Genomic DNA, 21,033 nt, shown 5'->3' on the forward strand with positions numbered 1-21,033 from the left:
CAACATCTGGAAGGACGGGAACAGGGCCTGGGCATCAGTGAGAACCAAGATGCTGGTCTGGTGGGAGACAAGGGGCCTGGCGGGGCCGGGAAGGGAGGAAGGCCTGAGGGCAAGGGTGACGTCCAAAGAGAGCCGGGGCTCCAGGCATGGCCTGGATCAAATCTGTGTCCCTGGCTTGACGGAGCATCAGACCTCAGTGAGTCTCAGCCACCCTAGTTTCCTTTTCTCAACCGAAAGGTCTCAGGATGTTTCTCTCCCACAGCTGCTTGTCCTGGGGAGTCAGTGAACCCTCTGGGGGTGGGGGTGGGGGAGGGGGCCTCTGGCCCAGCATCCAGGACACAGTGAGACTGTCCTTGGTGGACACCTAGTCCAGTGACTTTTGTGTGTCACATGGGACATCACAGAGTCTCCGTTTGCTGTAAGAGCCACATTAATTAAGGAGATGCAGACATTCTGTGGGGGTCGTTTCAAGAGAGCTTGGCCGACGTGCTGACAAAGACTCCCTCTGGGACCAAACCACGCTCTTCCGAGCCCCTTGGACACGAGGGAACAGCTGTGTCCTGAGGACGATGCCCTGAAGAAGCTGGTCAAGCAGCCTCACATCCCTTCCCGAATGCTACCATCCACGAGTCGCTGCTCTCCACGTTTTGAAATGCACATCCTTTCCCCCATTAGTTACAAAGCTGTTGTCTCTTCTTAACTGGGAAATGACAAGCATGACGGTCATTCTTCATTCCTTAGTGCACGTGTGTTTGCAAGTTTTGATGTCACTCATGCAAATACGTCTGCTGCCAAGAGTCTGGGCGGGCGTGCCAAGTAAACCTGCTTATAAGAGTTAGTCACCTTGACCTGGCACACGGAAGGGGCTTGATAAACATCAAACAGTGATTGAATGAATGATGTCTCAAGCTTGCAGGACAGCTCATGAATAAATCAACCAAAAAAAGACAGGGTTGCTGCTATCAAAGTGGATGGCTGATGCAAATGGAAAGTATAAAGAAGTATCACTTGAGTTTGAATTTATCTGAGTAGATCGACCATCATTAATGGCAGCAGTAAATACTAAAAAATGGACAAGAGTGGTTTTTTTAACTGGTTTGTGAGGCTTATCCTAACACTCCGTCATTTTCATCCCTAAAAAACCAAAGTAAAGGGTGGCCATCACCTGCAGCCTGTAAATGAAGAGCAGCCACACACTTCGCAGACTAGCTCCAGAGTCACCAGGTAATGGGATCAGAAAGTCTTGGGGAGGATGCTGATTTATAAGGTGTCTGCTCAATCATGCTGGTTTTAGTGAGAACATGATACTCAGAGGTTTCACTTACTCTACTCCCAGTAAACAACGTGCTCAGTTTGAAGGTATTGGATTAGAGGGAAAGCCTCAAAAGAAGCTACCTGACTCTATTTCCCGTGAGACCTCATTTTATGAAAGCAGAGCCAACTCATTTTTTAATGTTTGCTGGTAAGACTGGCACCAGCTCTGACTTCATGAGGGGTCAGAACTGTTGAAGATCCCAGATTCCCTTCAAGGTGGACACAGAGTGCCAAGGGCCAGGCCTGAATGTAGAGGTTTGGGGAGGGGGGTGGGCGGAGGATTTAGGTAAGAAAGACCACCCGCTAAGCACCTGGGCCACTGCACGGACACTTCAGAAGTTCAGGTTAAGGGGGCGGGGTGCAATCAGCAGAACGTCCACCAGTAAAAGAAACATGCTGAAAAGAAACTTGAAAGCAAGGGAAGCAGAACTGTTAACAATAAGTTTATAGCTTTCAGGTCCTGAAACAGAGGACTGAAAATATGTGTGGAGTTCCACTGGGGGAAGAATTAAAATTAGCCTCCATTTCTTTACCTTCTAGAAAGCAGTCTATATTTTTCCTAAGCCTCAGCTGCTTTCTTTTCCAAAATAATCAGCTCACAGAACAACTTAAAGATTCATGAATTCTTACTATGAGTTAAGCTTTACTCTTTTCCTTGAAGGGCAGGGTATATTCCTTAATTTCAGAGTCACAAAACAATTGCGGGGTGGCAAGTCTATAGAAAGCAGTTGTGTATTTCTTTCTTGGCTTGCATCATGCCTCTAACCCATGCAACAAAATACCATCCTGATGGTGCCTCTGAAAGCAGACTTTGAGTCCTGCCCATGTGCCTGTGTTGGAAATCTCGGCCATGTCTTGCTTCTACTGCAGGACAAAAGCTGGTCTTGGCCATTCTCTAATCACTCACCTTTCATCTTCAGTAACATACTGTGTTCCTTGCCTATATGAGTCTGCACACTGGTCCGTATACCTTTAGAGGCAGTACATGAACAAGCTAACTTCTCTTGGTATAAAGATGCACACAGTGCAACTCCACGGCTCTAAGCCATTCAATTTTTAAAAAACGTCCCTAAATTATTCAGTGCATTTGACTTGCAGATGTGCTTCTGCTTTACATAAACAGTGTGCTTTGAAACAAGGATCTATAAGGGATGCAATCAGCTCTGCTCCCCTTGTATGTACACGAAAAGCTGTTTGAACAGTGTCACCCCAAACAGCTTGGGGTGGTTTCATTTAATGACACTGGCAGACGAGAGACTCTGTATTGCTAAATGTGTGTGCAAAGTAGACCCTACAAAGTGAGAATAAACCTCTCTCATCCCCAAGTTGCAAAGCCTTTTCAGATTAATTTGGAAAACTGGGAATACATCTTTATGTGTGTTGACTGAAATCCTGTTTGATGGCATTTCCAGCCCAGCAAAGTTCATTCTGTATAACATTAGGCTAGAAAGGAACATACCGACAGACAGACAGACAATGAAGTCATGCAGTGGGGCTGTGTTGAATGCATGGATATACAGGTGCACACAGAAGAGGCCAAGCACACCACTTAATTTAACGCGGGCACAGGTCTGCACCAAGAGTCCGAGACATTGCCAACAAGCCTTAAGCGGAGGAGGGGATGTCAAGGGGAAACAAAGCTGAGAAAGATGAGCAGGAAATGGGCAAGATGACTCATCTATACTTGAACGTCTGACCTGTCAGCTGGTCGTCGCCTGCAGCAGGGGCGATGCGATTATGAGGTGTCGTAAGCTGAGTCACGATTATCGCAGCTATGGCAAAGGAAGATTCCCAGGTCAGCATGCATGAGGGAAGAAAAAGCCAGACTGAAGCTAGGCTAGCAAGGAGAGTCTCCATCAGCACAGCACATCATCTCAACTCTCTTCCAACAACAACAAACAGAGAAGGAAAAAAAAAAAAAAAAAAAAAAAAAGAAAGAAAAAGAAAAAAACCACAGCGAGCTGTTGAATTTTCTGCATTCGTTTCCCTTAAACAGGCTCTCGGCAGGCAGTTAGATGTCTAACTATGACACGGTTGCAAGCTCTGGCTGAGATTTTTGGATAGATCAACTAAAGTGGGGGAAAAAAAAGCAAAAATAAAAACATTAGTTCTAAATAAGGATCTAGACTGAAGAGTGTTTTCAACTGCTGCTGAGTGGCACGTAGACAGATCATTGCTAATTCTGATGATCCAAACTTGAGGCGTTCAAAATGTATTAGGTTATTTAAAATTCTCCTGCTTAAGTCACAATATTTTCTCTTCTCACTAAAATCACCTTTTGTGAGGAATACTATCTCCTCTCACAAAAAAAATTTTTATGTAGAGAAATTTCTCTGAACTAAATTTCATGCAGAATATTTCCACTTAGGAACTTTATTTTGTTGGGGAGTGGGGAAAAATGCATCTCAAAACATCAGTTTAAAAAAAAAAATAAAGACTAATCAGTGCCTTTGCTATAGTCGTCATGGTTAACATGTGACCAAAGACATGATTAAGATTCTTGAAGCAGACCAGGCTGAGCTTCTTGGTTTTCCTGCCTGGCTCAGCAGTTGTATTTAAATGGTTAACATTTATGACACACAGATATTGTGGAAAAAAAGGAGAAAATTAAAATGTCAGTTCTAACATGATACAGCTGGAAAATGATGCAAAGAAAAAATATTGGAAAATTAAGGACAGGCTTACATGAAAGATTACTAATTTACATGGAACAGCCTGGGTGCTATTAGAAATGTGGCAACAAGTAAGGAAAATAGATCATCTACCATCTGCAGACAATTAAACCCGAAACTGCTGCTGCATAATATTTTGAAATATCCCTCCGTACTGTTCAAACAGTGCTACTCCTTATAACCAGCCAACAGCAGCCCTGGGTTTAAAAGTGGGATCATTGTCTTTCACATGCTACTTATGAAAACTTTCTAGTCTTACTCAGTGAGAGTGAATAAACTAACAGTTTCATTAGGGAATGGAGACCTCTCAAGATATTAGATAATTTTCTTGGTATGACATAGACAATTTCACGTTCCTATGTAAACAGTAAAATGGCCTTTCTAAGACTCCTGACAAAGTTGATACCAATTTCAAGTTTATGCACAAAACACTTGCTTGGTCACAGACCAAGTTCAACCAACATTCTTGTGCGGTTTCCCATTTCTTACAGGAAAACCTGATCTGCTTTACCTCTGAGAAAAATTATATCAAAACAGAGCATCTATCCAATACGGAAAAAGGTAAATGATATAAACAAAAAGTTACTTGGAAAGAGCTACGTCAGGCAGCCATGTATTCACAGCTAAAAGGAGGATAAGTTACAGTGTAAGGCTCAAAACTCGAATGGAAAACTACTTCCTGATACCTGGATATTGCAAGTATCAGGAAGGGCTTCTATCAGATCTCTGTGTTCTGTCTTGTAAAGTGATCTTCTGTGACTATTATTCTTAGTTACAAGGAAAAAAATAAATTGTGTTACAAATCACCTTAAAATAGAAGTCAGCTGGCCCACTGCCTGCTTTTGTCAATAAAGTTTTATTGGTACAGGCTCATGTGTTCACCGTTCATGCATGGCTGATGGCCCCCCTTGCAAGCAAAGGCAGGGCTGAAGGGCTGTGATGGAGACGGTCTGGCTGGGGAAGCCTAAGATATTTGACATCTGCCCTTTATAGAAAAACTTGCTTAGAAAATCACTAAAAACGCATTATCTAAAATAATCTTGCTAAATTCCTATGCTTTGAAGACAGCATCTGGTGCTGATAAACTCAGGCTCTTGTTTTGGTACAAAGATGTGCACGGGATGGTAAGAAAACACATCCAGTGTATCAACTCCCATTTCAGTTACAGGCAGTGGGATCTTCTAGAATTTGATGAACTAGTATTTACCACCTAGGTTTTACAGGGCTCCAGGGTTCCTTGAAAAATGCGTTTGGTCAAATAAATGTAGAAAATGTAGGGCTGAAAAAATTAAGCAGGTTTCTTTTCCTTAGGAACTTCTCAAGGGCCTTAATGCACTCACGATGTGCATTATGAAGACCGTTTAAGGTGGAAAAAAGGAGATTTTCTGTATAAGATGCAGAGCAGCAAATGCATATCATATTTATGTTTCTATTTCCAAATCCATAGCTAAATGATAGCAGATTGGCATATATGAGTAGTCTTACTATATAATTTGTTTTCTCCTGTGTTGAATATGAGTAATTAAAAGGAATCTCAATTAGCTTTACATCTCAACAGACATTCTTCTCAGTTCTTTTATCAGTGTACTTTCATTCTGTAGCATTGTGGCCTAGAAAGAATGGCATTTCTTTGAACAAAACAGTGAACAGAAAAACAGTCTAGATAAACTTCTCAAAGAGCCTAGTGAATAAAAAAAGAAACACTCACATTTCTGAATACAGTTAAAAATTGTATCAGAACAACAGAAATCCTTCAAAGTTTCCTGAAGGTCTTCCAGCAAAGCATATGAACATTGCAGTACAAATGTAAATGAAATAAAAGACTATACTTAAAAAGAGTGAAGCATTTTTGCATAGAAAATTCATCTTAAAATATAACATCAGAATAATGGTTTTGTTTTCTTTTTCTTTAAGGTTTACATCTGAATACCATAATACTTTTGGAAAGAATTTAGCATGTGTTTTCACTCAGGTTTTGTCTTGATTTTTAGCTATCCTGCTGTTAGCCAAATCAAAGCAAGGAGAGAGGAACAAGTTAATACATATGACACCCCCTCCAACTAAAAACAAACAACCCCCCTGAACTTTTCTGAACTCAAAATCCTCAAAATTTAAAAAATGATATATTTATGTATCTATACTTGGAAGTTTTATGGATTACACTATGCCAAACATAATAGGCATTCAATTTCTTTTTTCTTTTTATGGCTATACCTGTGGCATATGGAAATTCCCTGGCCAGGGCTCAAATTGGAGCTGCAGCTGCTGGACCTATACCACAACAATGGCAACACTGGATCTGAGCCATATCTAGAATCTAAATCTCAGCTCGTGGCAATGCTGGATCCTTAACCCACTGAGCAAGGCCAGGGATAAAACCCGCGTCCTCATGGATACTATGTTGGGTTCTTAACCTACTTAACAACAGGAACTCCTGGCATTCAAATGTTTTTTTCTTATCCTCTTAAATTTGCTGATGCTTCTTTTGTGCCCTACTATGTGGTCAATCCTAGAGACTGTTCCATGTGCACTTGAAAAAAATGTATATTCGAGGTTTTTTTTTGGATGTGATGTCTTGAAAATCTCAATTAAGTCTAACTGTTCTATTGTATAATTTAGGTTCTCTGTTGCTTTATTAATTTTCTGTCCAGAAGATCTGTCCATTGATGTGAGTGAAGCGTTAAAGTCTCCTATTATTATTGTACTCCCATCAATTTCTCCTTTTATGTCTGTTAGTATTTGCTTTATGTATTTGGGTGCTCCTATATTGGGTGCATATATGTTGATGAGTATAATATCCTCTTCTCATATTGATCCTTTTATCATTATATAGTGTCTTCCTTTATCTTTCTTATGGCCATTGTTTTAAATTCTATTTCGTCTGATATGAGTTTTACAACTCTGCTTTCTCATCATTTCCATTTACATGAAAGACCTTTTTCCATCCCCTCACTTTCAATCTACATGTATCACCAAATATTAAAAAAAATAAATATATAACAAGAAAGCCCCAAATGGCTATACTGTTAAGGAGAAACATAGCTGGCATTATGTTATGAAAAAATTATTTTTATGGGGGATTAATGCAAAATATACAGCTTAAACTAATTATTGTATCATTGTATCAATAATAAACTTCATTTAATAAAAGAAATCTAATTTACTATCAAGATAGATTTTTACTTTTTTTTTTTTCAATGGCTGCACCTGCAGCATATGGAAGTTCCTAGGCTAGGGGTCAAATAAGAGCTGCAGCTGCTGGCCTACATTATAGCCACAGAAACACCAGGCCTGAGCTGTGTCTGTGGCCTACACTGCAGCTCACAGCAACAATGGATCCTTTAATCCACTGAGCGAGGCCAGGGATGGAACCTGAATCTTCACGGATGCTAGTCAGGTTCTTAACCCTCTGAGCCACAACAGGAACTCCCAAGACAGATTTTTACTTTTAAGTGTATCCTGTCAGTTTAGAATTGCTCATAAACAAAGTATTTTAAAACCAGCATAAAAGAGTTTCAATCCTACCAGTTACTATAAGGCAGCCATAAGGAAGGTAAAAGTTTTAAAAAAATGCATACACTGATTGCTAAGACACAGCTGAACCAAGTGGTCTTAAAAAGAATTCAACTATAAAAATGAGATTAAAAATAAAAATGAGGAGAATATAAAAATAGCTAAAAGCTATTCTATGTAGTCCACCATAAAGATTAAAAAGAATCCTAATTAGGAGGGTAACGCCCAAACATCAAGTACATTCTGACCTCGTATGGTGTCTTTTCAACTCAAGAGAGAGAATATTCTGTGGTGAATTTGCCTATATCATCAAAATATAGCCACACAGATCTGTGAGGAATCCAGATGTATAAATTAAAGGAGGATACATAAAATTATAGGTAATCCCTCAACATATGGAGATATGTAATAACACACCTAAGGTATTTTCCTGGGTCTAAATTTTTATGAGGCTCTATATTTGAGATGATTAATGTCAAAATATACCCTTAGAATATGATTAAAATAATCACAACATTAAATTTATAACTAGCATGAAATATATCTTTAAGACACATATCCCTGTTTGAAATTACAAATCAGTTCCTTGTGAAAAAATATCCACCTCCATACTTTTTCTATAAAGATACTTGTCAACAGTTTTCTTCATGAGAATCCTGAAATCCTTGTAAATTCAAAATGCATGCCTAGGAAAGTGGTTTAGTGTCTGAAAATTCAATTAAGCCACCATCCTGTCAGAAATATCAGCAACATGTGGCAAAAAGTAGAATGTTTGAACTCTTAAATTTCAAACATCCTTACTATAAAGTACCAGTAACTTTTCAGACCTGCCTATTTCTGTTTTGACTAAGTTGTCAAGATGGATTGGCTTCCTCCACTGAAAAATCATTTTTACTATGAATTAAAAAAATTCTCTGATTATAAAGGTGATGAAACATTAGACTGTGCTGTGAAGGAAGGTTCCTGAATCTGTACATACAGAAATTCCATGAGATAAAACAGTGCCAAATAGTGTAGTTTCACCCGGAAGGGGACCATCTCCCAAGGTGCTCTCCTGTGTTATGCATAACAAAAAGCAATGACAAAGTGATGCAATGAATCTTAAAATCTGTTTCTCTCTCCCCGCCCAAAAGGTTATTTGGTTAGACAGAGTTTGTTGCTGTGTAAATGTTTGCAAATGACTCAGAAAATATGAGCGGAGAGTATTTAGTCAATCAGGTCATCTGATTGCCTAATCATCCTTTGGTGAATTGAAAAACAAATTTCAATATTGATTAAATCTAGCTGATGATGGAAGAAAATGATCCAAATCACCATCTAATTCAATCTATTGTGAAAACAGCAAACTCAGATTTCCCTATTTACTAGTGTGTCATTTATATAATTATTTAACTATGCAAATGAACAGGATGACAGGTTGTTTTCAGAGTCAACTGGGCAGTGACTCGGTTCTAATAAAAGAGAGGACAGCTAGTTAAATGATGCAAAACTACGACTGGCCAGGGGTTCTGCTGGGTGAAAAGCTATGAGATAGAGTGAAACACTGCTGAACTCCAGGCTATTCTCAGAGTGACTTTGTTAAGTCAATTTATCTTCAAAATATGCACTTTTTCATCTTAAAAATAAAAATAGCCATACATGTCTCCTTTCTCACAGTAACGTGGAAAAGATCAATGAGAACATGTGCATGAAAGTGGTTTTAACTCTCAACTGTGATGTGAAACACAAGGCATTATAAATTAGGCACTCCAGAACTGGGGGTCCTTTTTGAGACCTCAAGGGTCAGCAGAATTCAATACAGCAATCAGCATGGCCGATGATCTGGATGCCTAAGAATGTCGATACCTCATTTGAAGGCCGTATAATACTGTAATAATTAATCGTTAATGGCAAATTACAGTTTAGACACACGTCAATATCTGTAATTTCATTTTTTTATTAATTTATTCCTATAAAGAAAAGCTCTTAATCAGTACAATATGATATAAAAAAATCAAGTGTTTTCAAATCAGTACAAATAGATTTTTGGAGCCGGGAACCCATAATAACAAACAAAATACAAATGAAGCGAGTTCCTCCTCCAAGGCTTGGTGCATAACATGAAACCAAGAGGTGCTTGTCAGGTTAACTGATAAAAAGGTCATGTATCTTTGGGAAATAAGAATTCAATAGAATTTAGAAAATGCTGATGGGCTCCCATGATATAGCCAAACTATGTCATCTGAATATAAAACGATAATAACAGCAAGATATTTTCATCCAACAGAACAAATCCAGTGACTCCCTATGACCTGATGAAATCCAGTGGCTTTCTGGATTAAATCTCACAGCGCTTCTTCACTGGACTCAGGTTCACGCCAGCGGTTGGAAAGTGTGTTTTTAACTACAAGTGCTAATTTATAATGCCTTGTTTTAATGCAGCTTTGGACATTTCTCAAAGCATTTTCTCATATGCTTCTACATGTGATGGTTAAAACCACACTGCAAAGTGACAAGATGTGTACAGCTTGTACGTACTCTCTCTCTTTCTCTCTCTCACACACACACCCAAACACACCCTCTTTTTTAGGAGGCCCTGTGTGGTGAGCTTATGTTGGTTCACCCTAACCCCGTTTACATCTCATCTTCCACCACATTTTCTCAGGATTGTGACCAGGCCCGGGAAATAGTAGGTCCACACCAACATCACCTGGTTACTGAGTTCAAAGAGATACACATCCCCAGTGAACAAAGCCCACACAGGCTCCACTTCACAGAGCTATTATAACTAGATAACTGCTTTAAAACAGCAGGAGGTGTTTTACTCTTTTGCCTATGAAGACGCACGAGACATAGTCTTACCAGGAATGGTGCTTTGGCTTAAAACCTGTATTTGAGATCATATAAAAATTAATTTTATTTCAGTAGAATTAAAAAAAAAGATAACCATTGAAAACTGCTTTGAAACCTACCAAAACGACTCCTTATCTGAAAAAAATCCCTGTGAAACACAAAGTTACCTGCCACATGATCCCAGCACACATGCACACACACACTTATTTCAATGATGTGAATATTTTAAGAAGTTTTGAACTACCAATCTAAAATCTTAAAGGGCATAAACCAAAGGAGCATCCCATAATTTCAACCTACCTTTTGTGGCCACTTGGACACAGTCTATTTTGGTTTCCTGTGTTAAATAAAGAGGAGGGGAAAAAAAATCACTATTCATGTGACATATAAATCAAATAAAGTCTCTGCTGTTCTCTTTGAATACAGATAAGGAGTGGTCTCATTATTCCAAGTGTGACATTAATCACACAGTTAGCCCCTGGATCACGCTCTTACACATTTTATGGCCCCAGTGCTGGTGAGGGCGGGGTGGGCACCTTGGGACCCGATGGTGAACCAGGAGCAACACACAAAACCCATCTGCCTGGTGGCCCCTGGCTTCCTTCTCCAGGCCCTTACTGGCTCCCTGTACAAACACTCATTTAGAAGAACTGTGTCTTCAACTTCCTGCCTTCTCATTGGCCAAGGCAATGATGGTACCCAGACCTGAGCTGTGAAACAGGGAACTCATTATGGTATCCGAAAAACTCGTCCTTCTTTCTAAAGAGACTTCTCTAGCTCATCAGAGCTCGGGGATGGTTTGAACAGGAAAGGGAAAAAAGAATTAAGAACTACTTGATAGTTTTTATTTTATTTTCATCTCATCTTTCTAAAGCTATTTTTTCTTAGAAAAAAAAAGATGACTAATTTAGTCTCAGCTCTAGGAAGCAGAAACTCTTGTGGAACCAAAAAAATGGGACAGAATATGCTGAAAAGACAGATGTTGTGTATCTCACAACATTTTAAACAAGCTGAGTGTACGTGTTGGAGCTGTACTGTTTTCCTGTAAAATAGTAAGCTAAGCAGAATTACTAGCCAACTTTCGGTAATAGGTAAAAACTGAAAATAAAAACCATCATGTTGACAATATAGTCTTCCTACCAGAACAAATACGAACATATTCATTTCTTTCCATAAATTTCTCTAGGTGAGAATAATTTTAAACAGAGAGAATAAAACACATTTATTCCAAGGAAAAACACACAAGAGCATGACTTTCCTTCTTACGACTACCTTATGGAATCTGTGTTTGCATCAATAACCTTGAATGGCCCAAGTAAACAGCCATTTATAGTACTTACCCCATTGGCTCTACTAGCAGCTTGGAAATAGATTCTGTAGCTCTTATGGGGCAGGAGAGGGGCGTTCCAGTATCCACTGTAGGTCTTGTTATCACCAATAGTAAAAGGCTGAGCAGCTTGGAGGCTGCTGGCTGGGAATTCTGCAGCAAAGTAGTACTGGGAGTTCAGTATTGAAGCGTTCTGGAAGTGAATGGGTACTGGGTAGCATTTTAAGATTTCTGTTGTCTTTTTAGTTCTTCGAGGACGTTCTTCCTCGACAACTATTTGGTAGACACTAGAAAAAAGAGAGCATTATCAGTGATATTTTATGATAACAGAGATGATCACTTCGTCTTCATCTGCACAAACTCACCAGATACCTCCAATAAAGGACACATGGGATATAGTCAACAATAACTGTGTAATGTGTAATGGCCACAGAAGCAATATTTACTCGATGAGAAACTGCTGAATATTCTTCCACAGAACTCCCACCCCAAATAAGACAATTTATTGAGGAAAATAAAATTCACCATAATTAAAAAAATTTCACATAACCATCTCTGCTGTTTATGTGCACAGGAAACCAAAATTACGTTCTTTTTATGTGTAATTGAAGATGAATTTGCAGACAACAAACTCATTCTACCTAACCAATGAAATTATATTAACTTTATTAAAAAAAAGGCAATGTATAGAAACATAATCAAAGCACTGTGGTACAACATGAAATTAATTTTTAAAAATAATTTTAAAAAATCAAAATCAAAATCAGGGAGTTCCTGTTCTGGTGCAGTGGGTTAAGAACCTGAATAGTATCCATGAGGATGCAAGTTCCATCCCTGGCCTCACTTAATGGGTTAAGGATCTAGCATTGCCGTAAGCTGTGGTGTAGGTGACAGACGTAGCTAGGATCTTGCATTGCTGTGGCTGGGGTGTAGGCCAGCAGCTGTAGCTCTGATTCAACCCCTAGCCTGGGAACTTCCATATACCACAAAAGTGCAGCCCTAAAAGGCAACAACAACAAAAAATCAAATCAAAACAGGCAAACATACTATTTTCTTTGGTGACATCTGTATGAACACATGTGAAGTTCTATCAAGTCACAGAGTACAATGTGTGATAATTCAGGTTAACCAAGGTGTATCATCCCATATTTTCTCATATTCATTCCTTCACCTTTCACCATACTCAGTCAGTAGAAAAAGAGGACGTTAGAAAAGTAGAGGAGAGGATTGGAATTTCACAAGCCAAGGCCCTGGAGTTACAAGCTGTTTCTAAGACTAAATCATGAACGGAGCTACTTGAACCATAAATAAATTTAAGATGGGAATGAGGGTGCTTGGAAGATGCCTGTGAGGATGGATGTCCCTACATGGGACTGGGTCTCCTGGCACCTCCCTATCCCCTTCCAATGTCTGTGAGTTCCCAGTTAGGAGAATGGGAGAAACCTTAAAGGGATGGACTTTTTTTTTTTTAATTGAGATGTATACATTTACTAGAATAATGAACTAATTTATTTTATCGCCGCACCTGCAGCATATGGAAGTTCCTGGGCCCGGGACTGAATATGAGTCTCAGCTGCAACCTGTGCCAGATCCTTTAACCCACTGTACTGGGCCAAGGAGCAAACCCATACCTCTGTAGCTACCCAAGCCGCTGCTGTTGGATTCTTAACCCACTGTGCCATGGTGGAATTCCTAGAATAATGAACTTTTGTGCTGGGTTTTTTTTTTTTTTTTTTGGTGGGGGGGAGTTTATAATACTGAGAAAAATTAAACCTTGAGAATAGCTTTCAAAAACTGAATCCAGATTAGACTGAAAGTCCTTCTGACCAGGATATGTCTCTTTTTTTCTTTATCAGAAAAGTATCATGACTCCCTGAGCAACAAGCAATGCTGAAAGACTCAAGCTGCTCAGTTCAGGCGGTCATTAAAACTGGGAAACAGGACAGAAGACTGGTGTCAATCAACCCCCCTCCTCCCGCTCTGGGGGCCTGGAGGTCCCTCCTTAAGCTTCTGTCCGTGTAAACTCTGATTCTGCACCCATTGACTCTCCTGTTTCTGGAAGGACAGCCACTTAGCACATCCTAAGACAGCCATGCAATGCAGCTGCCATTCAGTCTGTGATTCTGTCTAAATACAAATCAACTGTTGTAGAATACCGGAATGATTGCTCGATAAACAGGAGCCAGCGGGTTTTACAGTGTAATGATAAAGGGCCTTCTGAGCAGGGATGTAAACTTAAAAAGAAGAGAAGAAAAGCAATAACTCCTGATCCCTCCCAGGAACCTTGCCACCAAAGGCACCCAGAACAGAGATAGCTCCCTTCTCAAACTCCAGGGTTAGTAGACATAAACTATTGCATGTGGTATGGATAAGCAATGAGATTTTGTTGTATAGCACAGGGAACTATGTCTAATCATTTGTGCTGGGACATGATGGAGGATAATGTGAGAAAAAGAATGGACATGTGTATAACTGGGTCACTTTGCTGTACAGCAGAAATTGACAGAACACTTTAAATCAACTCTAACAAAAATTTTTTTAAAAAAAGAAATAACGACTCACTTCCTAACATCAGAGACTTTCTATAGGTCCTATAAGATGTCCCACCAAGTCTGGCAGATTCTCACTGCACAATGGATCCAACACAGAAGGAAGAATTTAGGAAGGACCTTCCCAGAGCAGGGGATGAAGAACACAGGCAGAGACAGAGGTGGCTTCTATTCTGAAGCCCCTTCTGCCTGACGTCTTACATCTATAGTCGGATATGGCTATTCAAACACCTCTGCAAGTCCTCTGACATTCCTCCCGCCGAGAAGGGGGCTGGCTAACTTAATGACGCATGCCACTAACAGAAAGAGACAGATGGACAGCGTATAAGTCCCAAGGCTTTGGTCAGAGAAGGCACCTCCAGCCCTGGGAGGAGCCAGTCACCACCTAAGTGGTCCCACAGTCCTGAACTTGCCTGAACTCAGTCCTTAAGAGCTCCCAGCCAACAGTGGGCATCCCACAGCCCTGTGCACGGGCCATTGTGGCAGGCCACACAGCCAAGCCTTCAGATGACAGCAGCCCTGGTAGGCCCCACATGGCTACACTTCTGCTGGCTCACAAAACCATGGCAAAACAGAAAGGGTGCTTTAATCTGCTACCTTCTGGAGTAATTGGATATGCAGCACTGACCTGAATATCAGGTCATCGAGTATCAACAGTGAAGGGTCAAGGTCAAAGTAAAAGACCAGCACAACTGCAGATGACAGGTGATCCCTAAAGGTTAACCAGCTGTGCCATGAAATGCAAACAGGATCGAGAAAGCATGACTGTTGTACAGTGTCTTCCGTCTGGTGGCAGGAAAGTGGCCCATGCAACCACCTAGGCTCTATGCTAATTCTCCTAAAACTTGGGTTTTAAATTAATGTCCCTTCAGGTATTATTTTTTTCCTCTATGAAATGAGAGAATTAGATGGATCTCTAAGGTGAATTTTATATTTTTTATTCAGAATTTTTATTCATCATACAAGAACAAATCTTACAAAACGAATAAATCAAAGAATAATTAACTACTTTGCAAAGAGATTCTCCACTCAAGAAAGTAATTTTTCACATTGGCTTTCTTTTATCAGCAAGCTTTTCCGATTTATGGGCTATAGGACATGATTTTCAAAGTTTCACTTTAAAAACAACTTCCGGAAAGCTCGTATACTAGACAAAGTAGAAATATAAAGATTTACATGAAGAAAAAAAGTTGCAGACATGATTCTATCCGGGAAGTGCTAGGCTGGCTGCCTCACACACGTAGGTTTTATTTTCTTATTTTACTGATGAGAAAACTGAGGTTCACAGGGGAAGTGCCCATTCCGCCTGGGGCCTGCAGCTGATTAAATAGCAGACGTGGTCTCCTGATCATCAGATAGTAGCACTAGCATCACTTGCTAAGAAGTCCTGGTTAAGGTACCCACGTGAATTATCTAACATACGGACCTGTTCACTCGCTCATGCAGACACAGCCACCACACAAATCAGACCCTGTTCACTTGCCATAATCAATTTATTTTGAGTATTGTGGAGAGAGTCTCACTTAGCCCATCGAGGGAGTGACAGATTGTAATTATGCCTTTGACCTCAATTCCTCCTCTGTATCCACGTCAGTAATGACTCCCAGGGAGGACCTCCTCCTGGATTCCTCAGTGATGCCAGCACCTGGCAGGTGTCCTCTGCAACTACTGATCCCTCCCAGGAACCTTGTCACCAATGGCACCGAGGACAGACAGAGCCCCCCACTTCTCAACCTTGGGGGAGAGTCCTCCTGGTTCTTAACCACCAGAGGAAAAATGAGCACAGCCACTCTGGACTTTCCAGAGACCTGGAATTCTCCTGCTGCAAACCTCTTTTCCTCGATTCCTTCACCCTGGCCTGGTCCCGAGCTTATTTCAATACTCTTCTCCCCAGCGCGCTGCAGTTGGCCATCACTCTCAGCAGGTGACTCTACCTGGAAAAAGGCTGAGACCCTCTCATGACCTCCTTTTTCAGGGGTTTACCATCTGTTTCTGGGGCTGAGGTTCTCTTGCTTTGCTCCAAACTCACAAAACATGTTTTTGTAGAGACTCTGAGTCATTTGTGTCTTTTATCAATATTTTTAAGTCTAGTGAGTTCCTGGGGGGCGGGGGCTGTGATTCAGTCACTTCTGTATCTCATGACACTTAGAACGAAGTGGGCCTTGAAGTACTTATTTTTGAAAGCATAACACAGCCAGAAGCAATTACTACTTTATACACATTACGTGTGGTAGGCAAGAGGAAGAAGTATACTGATACTGACTAATATGCTTCCTTTACTAAAATGTAATGCTAAGTTTAGTTTGTATTTTTTACTGTCTACGCAAGGGCTAACAGAAGAGGAAATTACCAAGAAAAAGGTTTTGTGATAAGAGAATGCTGGTTAGGTTGCAAGTTAATCCTGTATAACCCACAAATAAAAACCGGAGAGAACTAGAAGCTGCATGTTTTTTTGATCCTGCTCTCATCTCCATTTCTCACTTTCCATTCATCTTTTCCCCCAGCTTTGCTAGTTTTTCCCAACTTTACTCACTTGTTAACTCAACACACATTTTCGGAGCACCTGCTATATGTCAGGCACTGTCCCAATTTAACTCAAATAATATAATATTTGACACTCCTTAGAGAAAGAAAATTCTGTTTTGTAATTTAAATGGCATCTAAATGGAAATGGATGAAGACAATTAATTTTTCCAAGCAGCAATTTTATGAGAATCAGATGAAAATTCGAGAATTTAATGATCATTTAATGGGCCTCTATTTTAACCAGCTGGCATGTTATGCTATACACTCTACTTCAGATATATTACTTTTTTAATGGCTACCATCTACTCACCTTTGGATTTAATATTAAAGGAAGAACTAGGTTGACTAGCACAATTTCAAACCCAAAATGTCTTTTCATCCTTGTTCCACAAGACAAATTAGATTTGCAAGCATCCAGACCTCAAATCTATTTGCTCTTTAATAATTTAAGCACTGAAAGGTCAAGCAGCTCTTTTCTATTCCCCTTTATCAAAGTCCAAGTGCTAATGAAAAATGGCTGAATCCTATCTGCTGCCCAGTTGCCACACGCTGCTGCCTCCCTGATGGAAATTAACACATTACTGGCATCCAGGTCAATGGTACCTCAACACAGTGTTATGACTGATGCGTTTTTCATTTGTACAAATAACATCATCCCACCGATGATTTTCATGAGATATTTCCTACCACACTTGTAATCTCAAAAGCAGCTTTGAAAAATCTCGGGGTTTGAATGTTTTTCTCCTAAAAAGGATGATTTAAAAAAGCAAATTCTCAAGGATGGAAAATGGAACAGGAGTTTCTAGCTTAGTGAGGTGAATTAAAATTCTATTATCCTTTTAATGTATTACTCATGCTCTCTTTGTTTATTAAAGTCACAATATTCCCAGCCTTCCTCCACCACCATCCTGGAATTTAAAGTAACATAAAACCTTCCTACGGCGTTTGCAGTATGAAGGCACAATCCATCGTGAAGATGAATCTGCCAAAAATGTGACATCACTGCACCTGAACTTTCTTATGGAATGGAATTTAATTTCAGTTTAATTGATGCTAGGCTTCCCTATACAAAAACTCTAAGGCTTTTAGAAGGAGAATAAGAAATCTGCATTTATATAGAATAGCCCATGAAGTAAAACCGAGAAAAGAACATCTGAACCTCTTTCATGTGCTTTTATTAAACTTGAAGGTTCAAATGAGATAAAATGTTTTTGGTCTTTTCCAACGCTGAAGACTTTGAGAGGACCCTAGCTGCGGATTTGAGATTGGCTTTAAAATTGGCGTCTTAATTCATGATTAAACCCTTGATTATAAGTCCGTTTTTTCTTATCCACTTATTCTGTTTCTTATCAGCATAAAATATGGGAGGGTTATCCAGCTGGCTAGCAGAATGAGGGCCAAGGAGAAGAGGCGAGAGGAGAAAAGCACTGATCCATTTCACTGTTGCTTCTGCTAATCCCTTAAAAGTTGGCGCTTCTGATCCTTGCAAGGACTTAGAATATTGCTCATTTCATGGTACCTAGTAGTGACGTTTAGCCTGATTTGCAATTTTTGGTAAAGACATCTATTCTCTCTCAAAAAAGTATCAAACCTGGTATTAATATCTTCTTGAAGATTAGCTTTTTTGGGGGGTGAGGGAAAATTATATGCAAAGCATGTAAAATAAATGTGTCGTTCAGCTTTAGTGATGCAATAACATAGATTAATTTTCTTCCTATTCTTTTCCCAGTAATATCCTTTCCCTAAACTCTAAAAAGGTCAGTTCAATGTGTTCAACAACGTTTGTCATCATCACTGGGATGCATGTAACACTGATGAGAAGCAGCTGACCTGCTCATTAACTCACAAATGAGACTGCCGAGAAACACACCATACAGCATTAACTGATCCACAGGGTCGAATATTCTATGTGGGCAACTTTAACTTCTCTCTGTCCAGCTTTGCTCTAGAGTAGCCATCCATTGGCGTGGAATAGTTTCAGGGGACTGCAAATACAACTGATGCTCTCTCAGCCATAATTCATTGTAAGGAGCTTTCCTGGCCTCCCTAAGTGACTACTGATCTGCATGTGTGTGTATGTGCAGGTGTGTGTGCATGTGTAAGCACGCTGGTGTATGAGGTCCATGCCCTGCTGCTTTGCTGGTTAGTGATAAAATCTGATATCATGAAATATTAATTACAGCTGAAAGGCTGGGTGAGCAATATGAACTCAATTACAGTTCCCTATTGGGAACAAAGAGCAGGAAGAAAAAAATCGTTTCGTTAGGGAGGTTTGGGATAATAAATAAAAGGACAACCAGAACATAAGACACAGGCTGAGAAGCTGTGTACAAGGCTATGTGTTATCAATCTTGACGAGAGGCACCGGATTTCAAGTAAATGCGTCTGAGGTGGAGCATCTTTCAGAGTGAGTTCTCCCCCTTTTAACAAGTGAAAGAAAACCTTTTCCTCTGCACATTTCGCTTCACTTATAACATAATCACAACTGCATAACAAACATGTGACTACAAACATAATAAAGTCGGCTACTTTTTTTTTAATTGAGGTGTAGTTTAATTTACAATATTGTGTGAGTTTCAGATGCAGAGCACAGTGGTTCAGTTATACATATATAATGTAGTCTATATACATACTCTTTTTTCAGATTCTTTCACAGTATAGGTTATTACAAGATACAGATTCTTTCACAGTATAGGTTATTACAAGAGTATAGTTCCTGGTGCTATATATTAGGTCTGTGTTGTTTACCTGTTTTGTATATAGTAGTGTGTATCTGTTAGGCCCAAACTCCTAATTTATCTCCCCACCCTACCTCCACTACCCCTTTGGCAACCATAAGTTTGTTTTTTATGTCTGTGAGCCTGTTTCTGTTTTGTAAGTAAGTTCATTTGTATCATTTTTTTAGATTTCACAAAGGAGATCATATATTTGTCTTTGTCAGTTACTATTTTTAAAGCTTGTTTTTCTTACCTCTAGTGATTTGAATAAACTAGAAACATCCAAGCCACTAAGCCACATTAACTACCTTCATTATTGTACGTTTGTATGATAGTCAATCAGAATCTTCTAGTCCCTATAGGCAGCACTAGTGCTGGCCAGGGGAGCTGGAATACAAATGCCTCGTCCAGAAGGGAGGGGCTTTAACGGGGTTGCTGCTGAGAGCACAGTGAACTGGGAGGCCTCGCACCCAGGCAACTGGGTCCAGCTCTGCCCCTAAGTCCTTCCCTGACCATTAAGGTCTTTTCAAGCTCCGATGTTCTATAACCCCTGGTCTAAGATCAGGCAAGTTGCAACATCATCAAATGAGAAGAAAGCTATTTCATTCATGGTCCCTCTGCCTTTCAAGGGTACCTGTCACACATCAAGCCCTGTGCTCGGCACAAGGGAAGAAGGAAAGGAGGAAGGAGGCACAGACTGTCCCCATCCTAGAGAAGATGGGGTGTTAGAAACAGGTCCCTCTGACAAAGAACTGGGGTGAGACGCTGATAGAGGTTTGTACAAAGTGGAAGATGGCACAGTAGGGAGTCAGTGTCTACATCAAAATCTCTGTGGCATCCGTCTCCCTGAGGACACCTGGCCGGGACCTTGTGTCCAAATGCTTCTTTTGCTGGTGACATGGAAGACTGTCTTGTGCTACCTACGGTCACCAACTCTCTCCTCAAATTAGAGATAAAGCAATGATAACAAACAAAAAAGCTAATGTCCTTTTTTTTCTTCTTCTTTTTTGGCCGTGCCTAGGGCATGTGGAGGTTCCAGGGCCAGGGATCGAACCTGTGCCACATTTGCATCCCAAGCTGCTGAAGTATCAACACTGGATCCTTGACCCCACCGTACCACAAGCAAACTCTGGATGACTTTGGATTCGCAACACAATCTCCATTCACTGCAATCACCTGAGCCAACAAAGCCCCAGTGAAGTTGCAAGGAGCCTTGCCATCAGATCGACCCGAGCCCGCCTGCCACAGCTTCAAGCCCTGTGAGGCCCCTTCCTCAACAGGACAGAAGCCTGTGTGTCAGGGCCAGGCTCTGGCTCAGACGCCTCCCCAGGTCCCAGCGGGCCTGCCCCAGGAGACCCTCAAGGCCACCCAGGGGAGCCCCGGGAGTGGCAGGGTGCTCTCACAGCTTCTGTACTGCTCAGCTCCTGGCAGAAGGACATAGTAGGTGTGACAGCAAGACTGGCCATCTTGACTCCTGCCCTTGTGATCCCCGAGGGAGGAACCTCTGCTCTTGATTGCTGGGTGGGGATGGAAGCCCGGAACCTGCAGGGTCTGTCTCTGCTCCCTCTCCCTGGCCCTGGCAC

At 40.6% G+C, this 21,033-nt stretch overlaps 1 protein-coding gene across 6 annotated transcripts in view; it reads right to left on the reverse strand.

Moving 5' to 3' along the window:
• The window catches only part of PTPRM (protein tyrosine phosphatase receptor type M), a 749,971-nt gene that overhangs the window by 249,636 nt on the left and 479,302 nt on the right, over positions 1–21,033 (reverse strand). For all 6 annotated transcript variants that reach the window (XM_047793745.1, XM_047793747.1, XM_047793743.1 and 3 more), the window contains exons 12-13: positions 11,672–11,945; positions 10,632–10,668 (exon numbers count right to left, since the gene is read on the reverse strand). In XM_047793745.1, the coding sequence (XP_047649701.1) occupies positions 10,632–10,668; positions 11,672–11,945 (311 nt within the window). The remainder of the gene's footprint in view (positions 1–10,631; positions 10,669–11,671; positions 11,946–21,033) is intronic.

This window comes from Phacochoerus africanus, chromosome 8, assembly GCF_016906955.1.
Source record: "Phacochoerus africanus isolate WHEZ1 chromosome 8, ROS_Pafr_v1, whole genome shotgun sequence".
In the NCBI taxonomy this organism is placed as follows: Eukaryota; Metazoa; Chordata; class Mammalia; order Artiodactyla; family Suidae; genus Phacochoerus; species Phacochoerus africanus.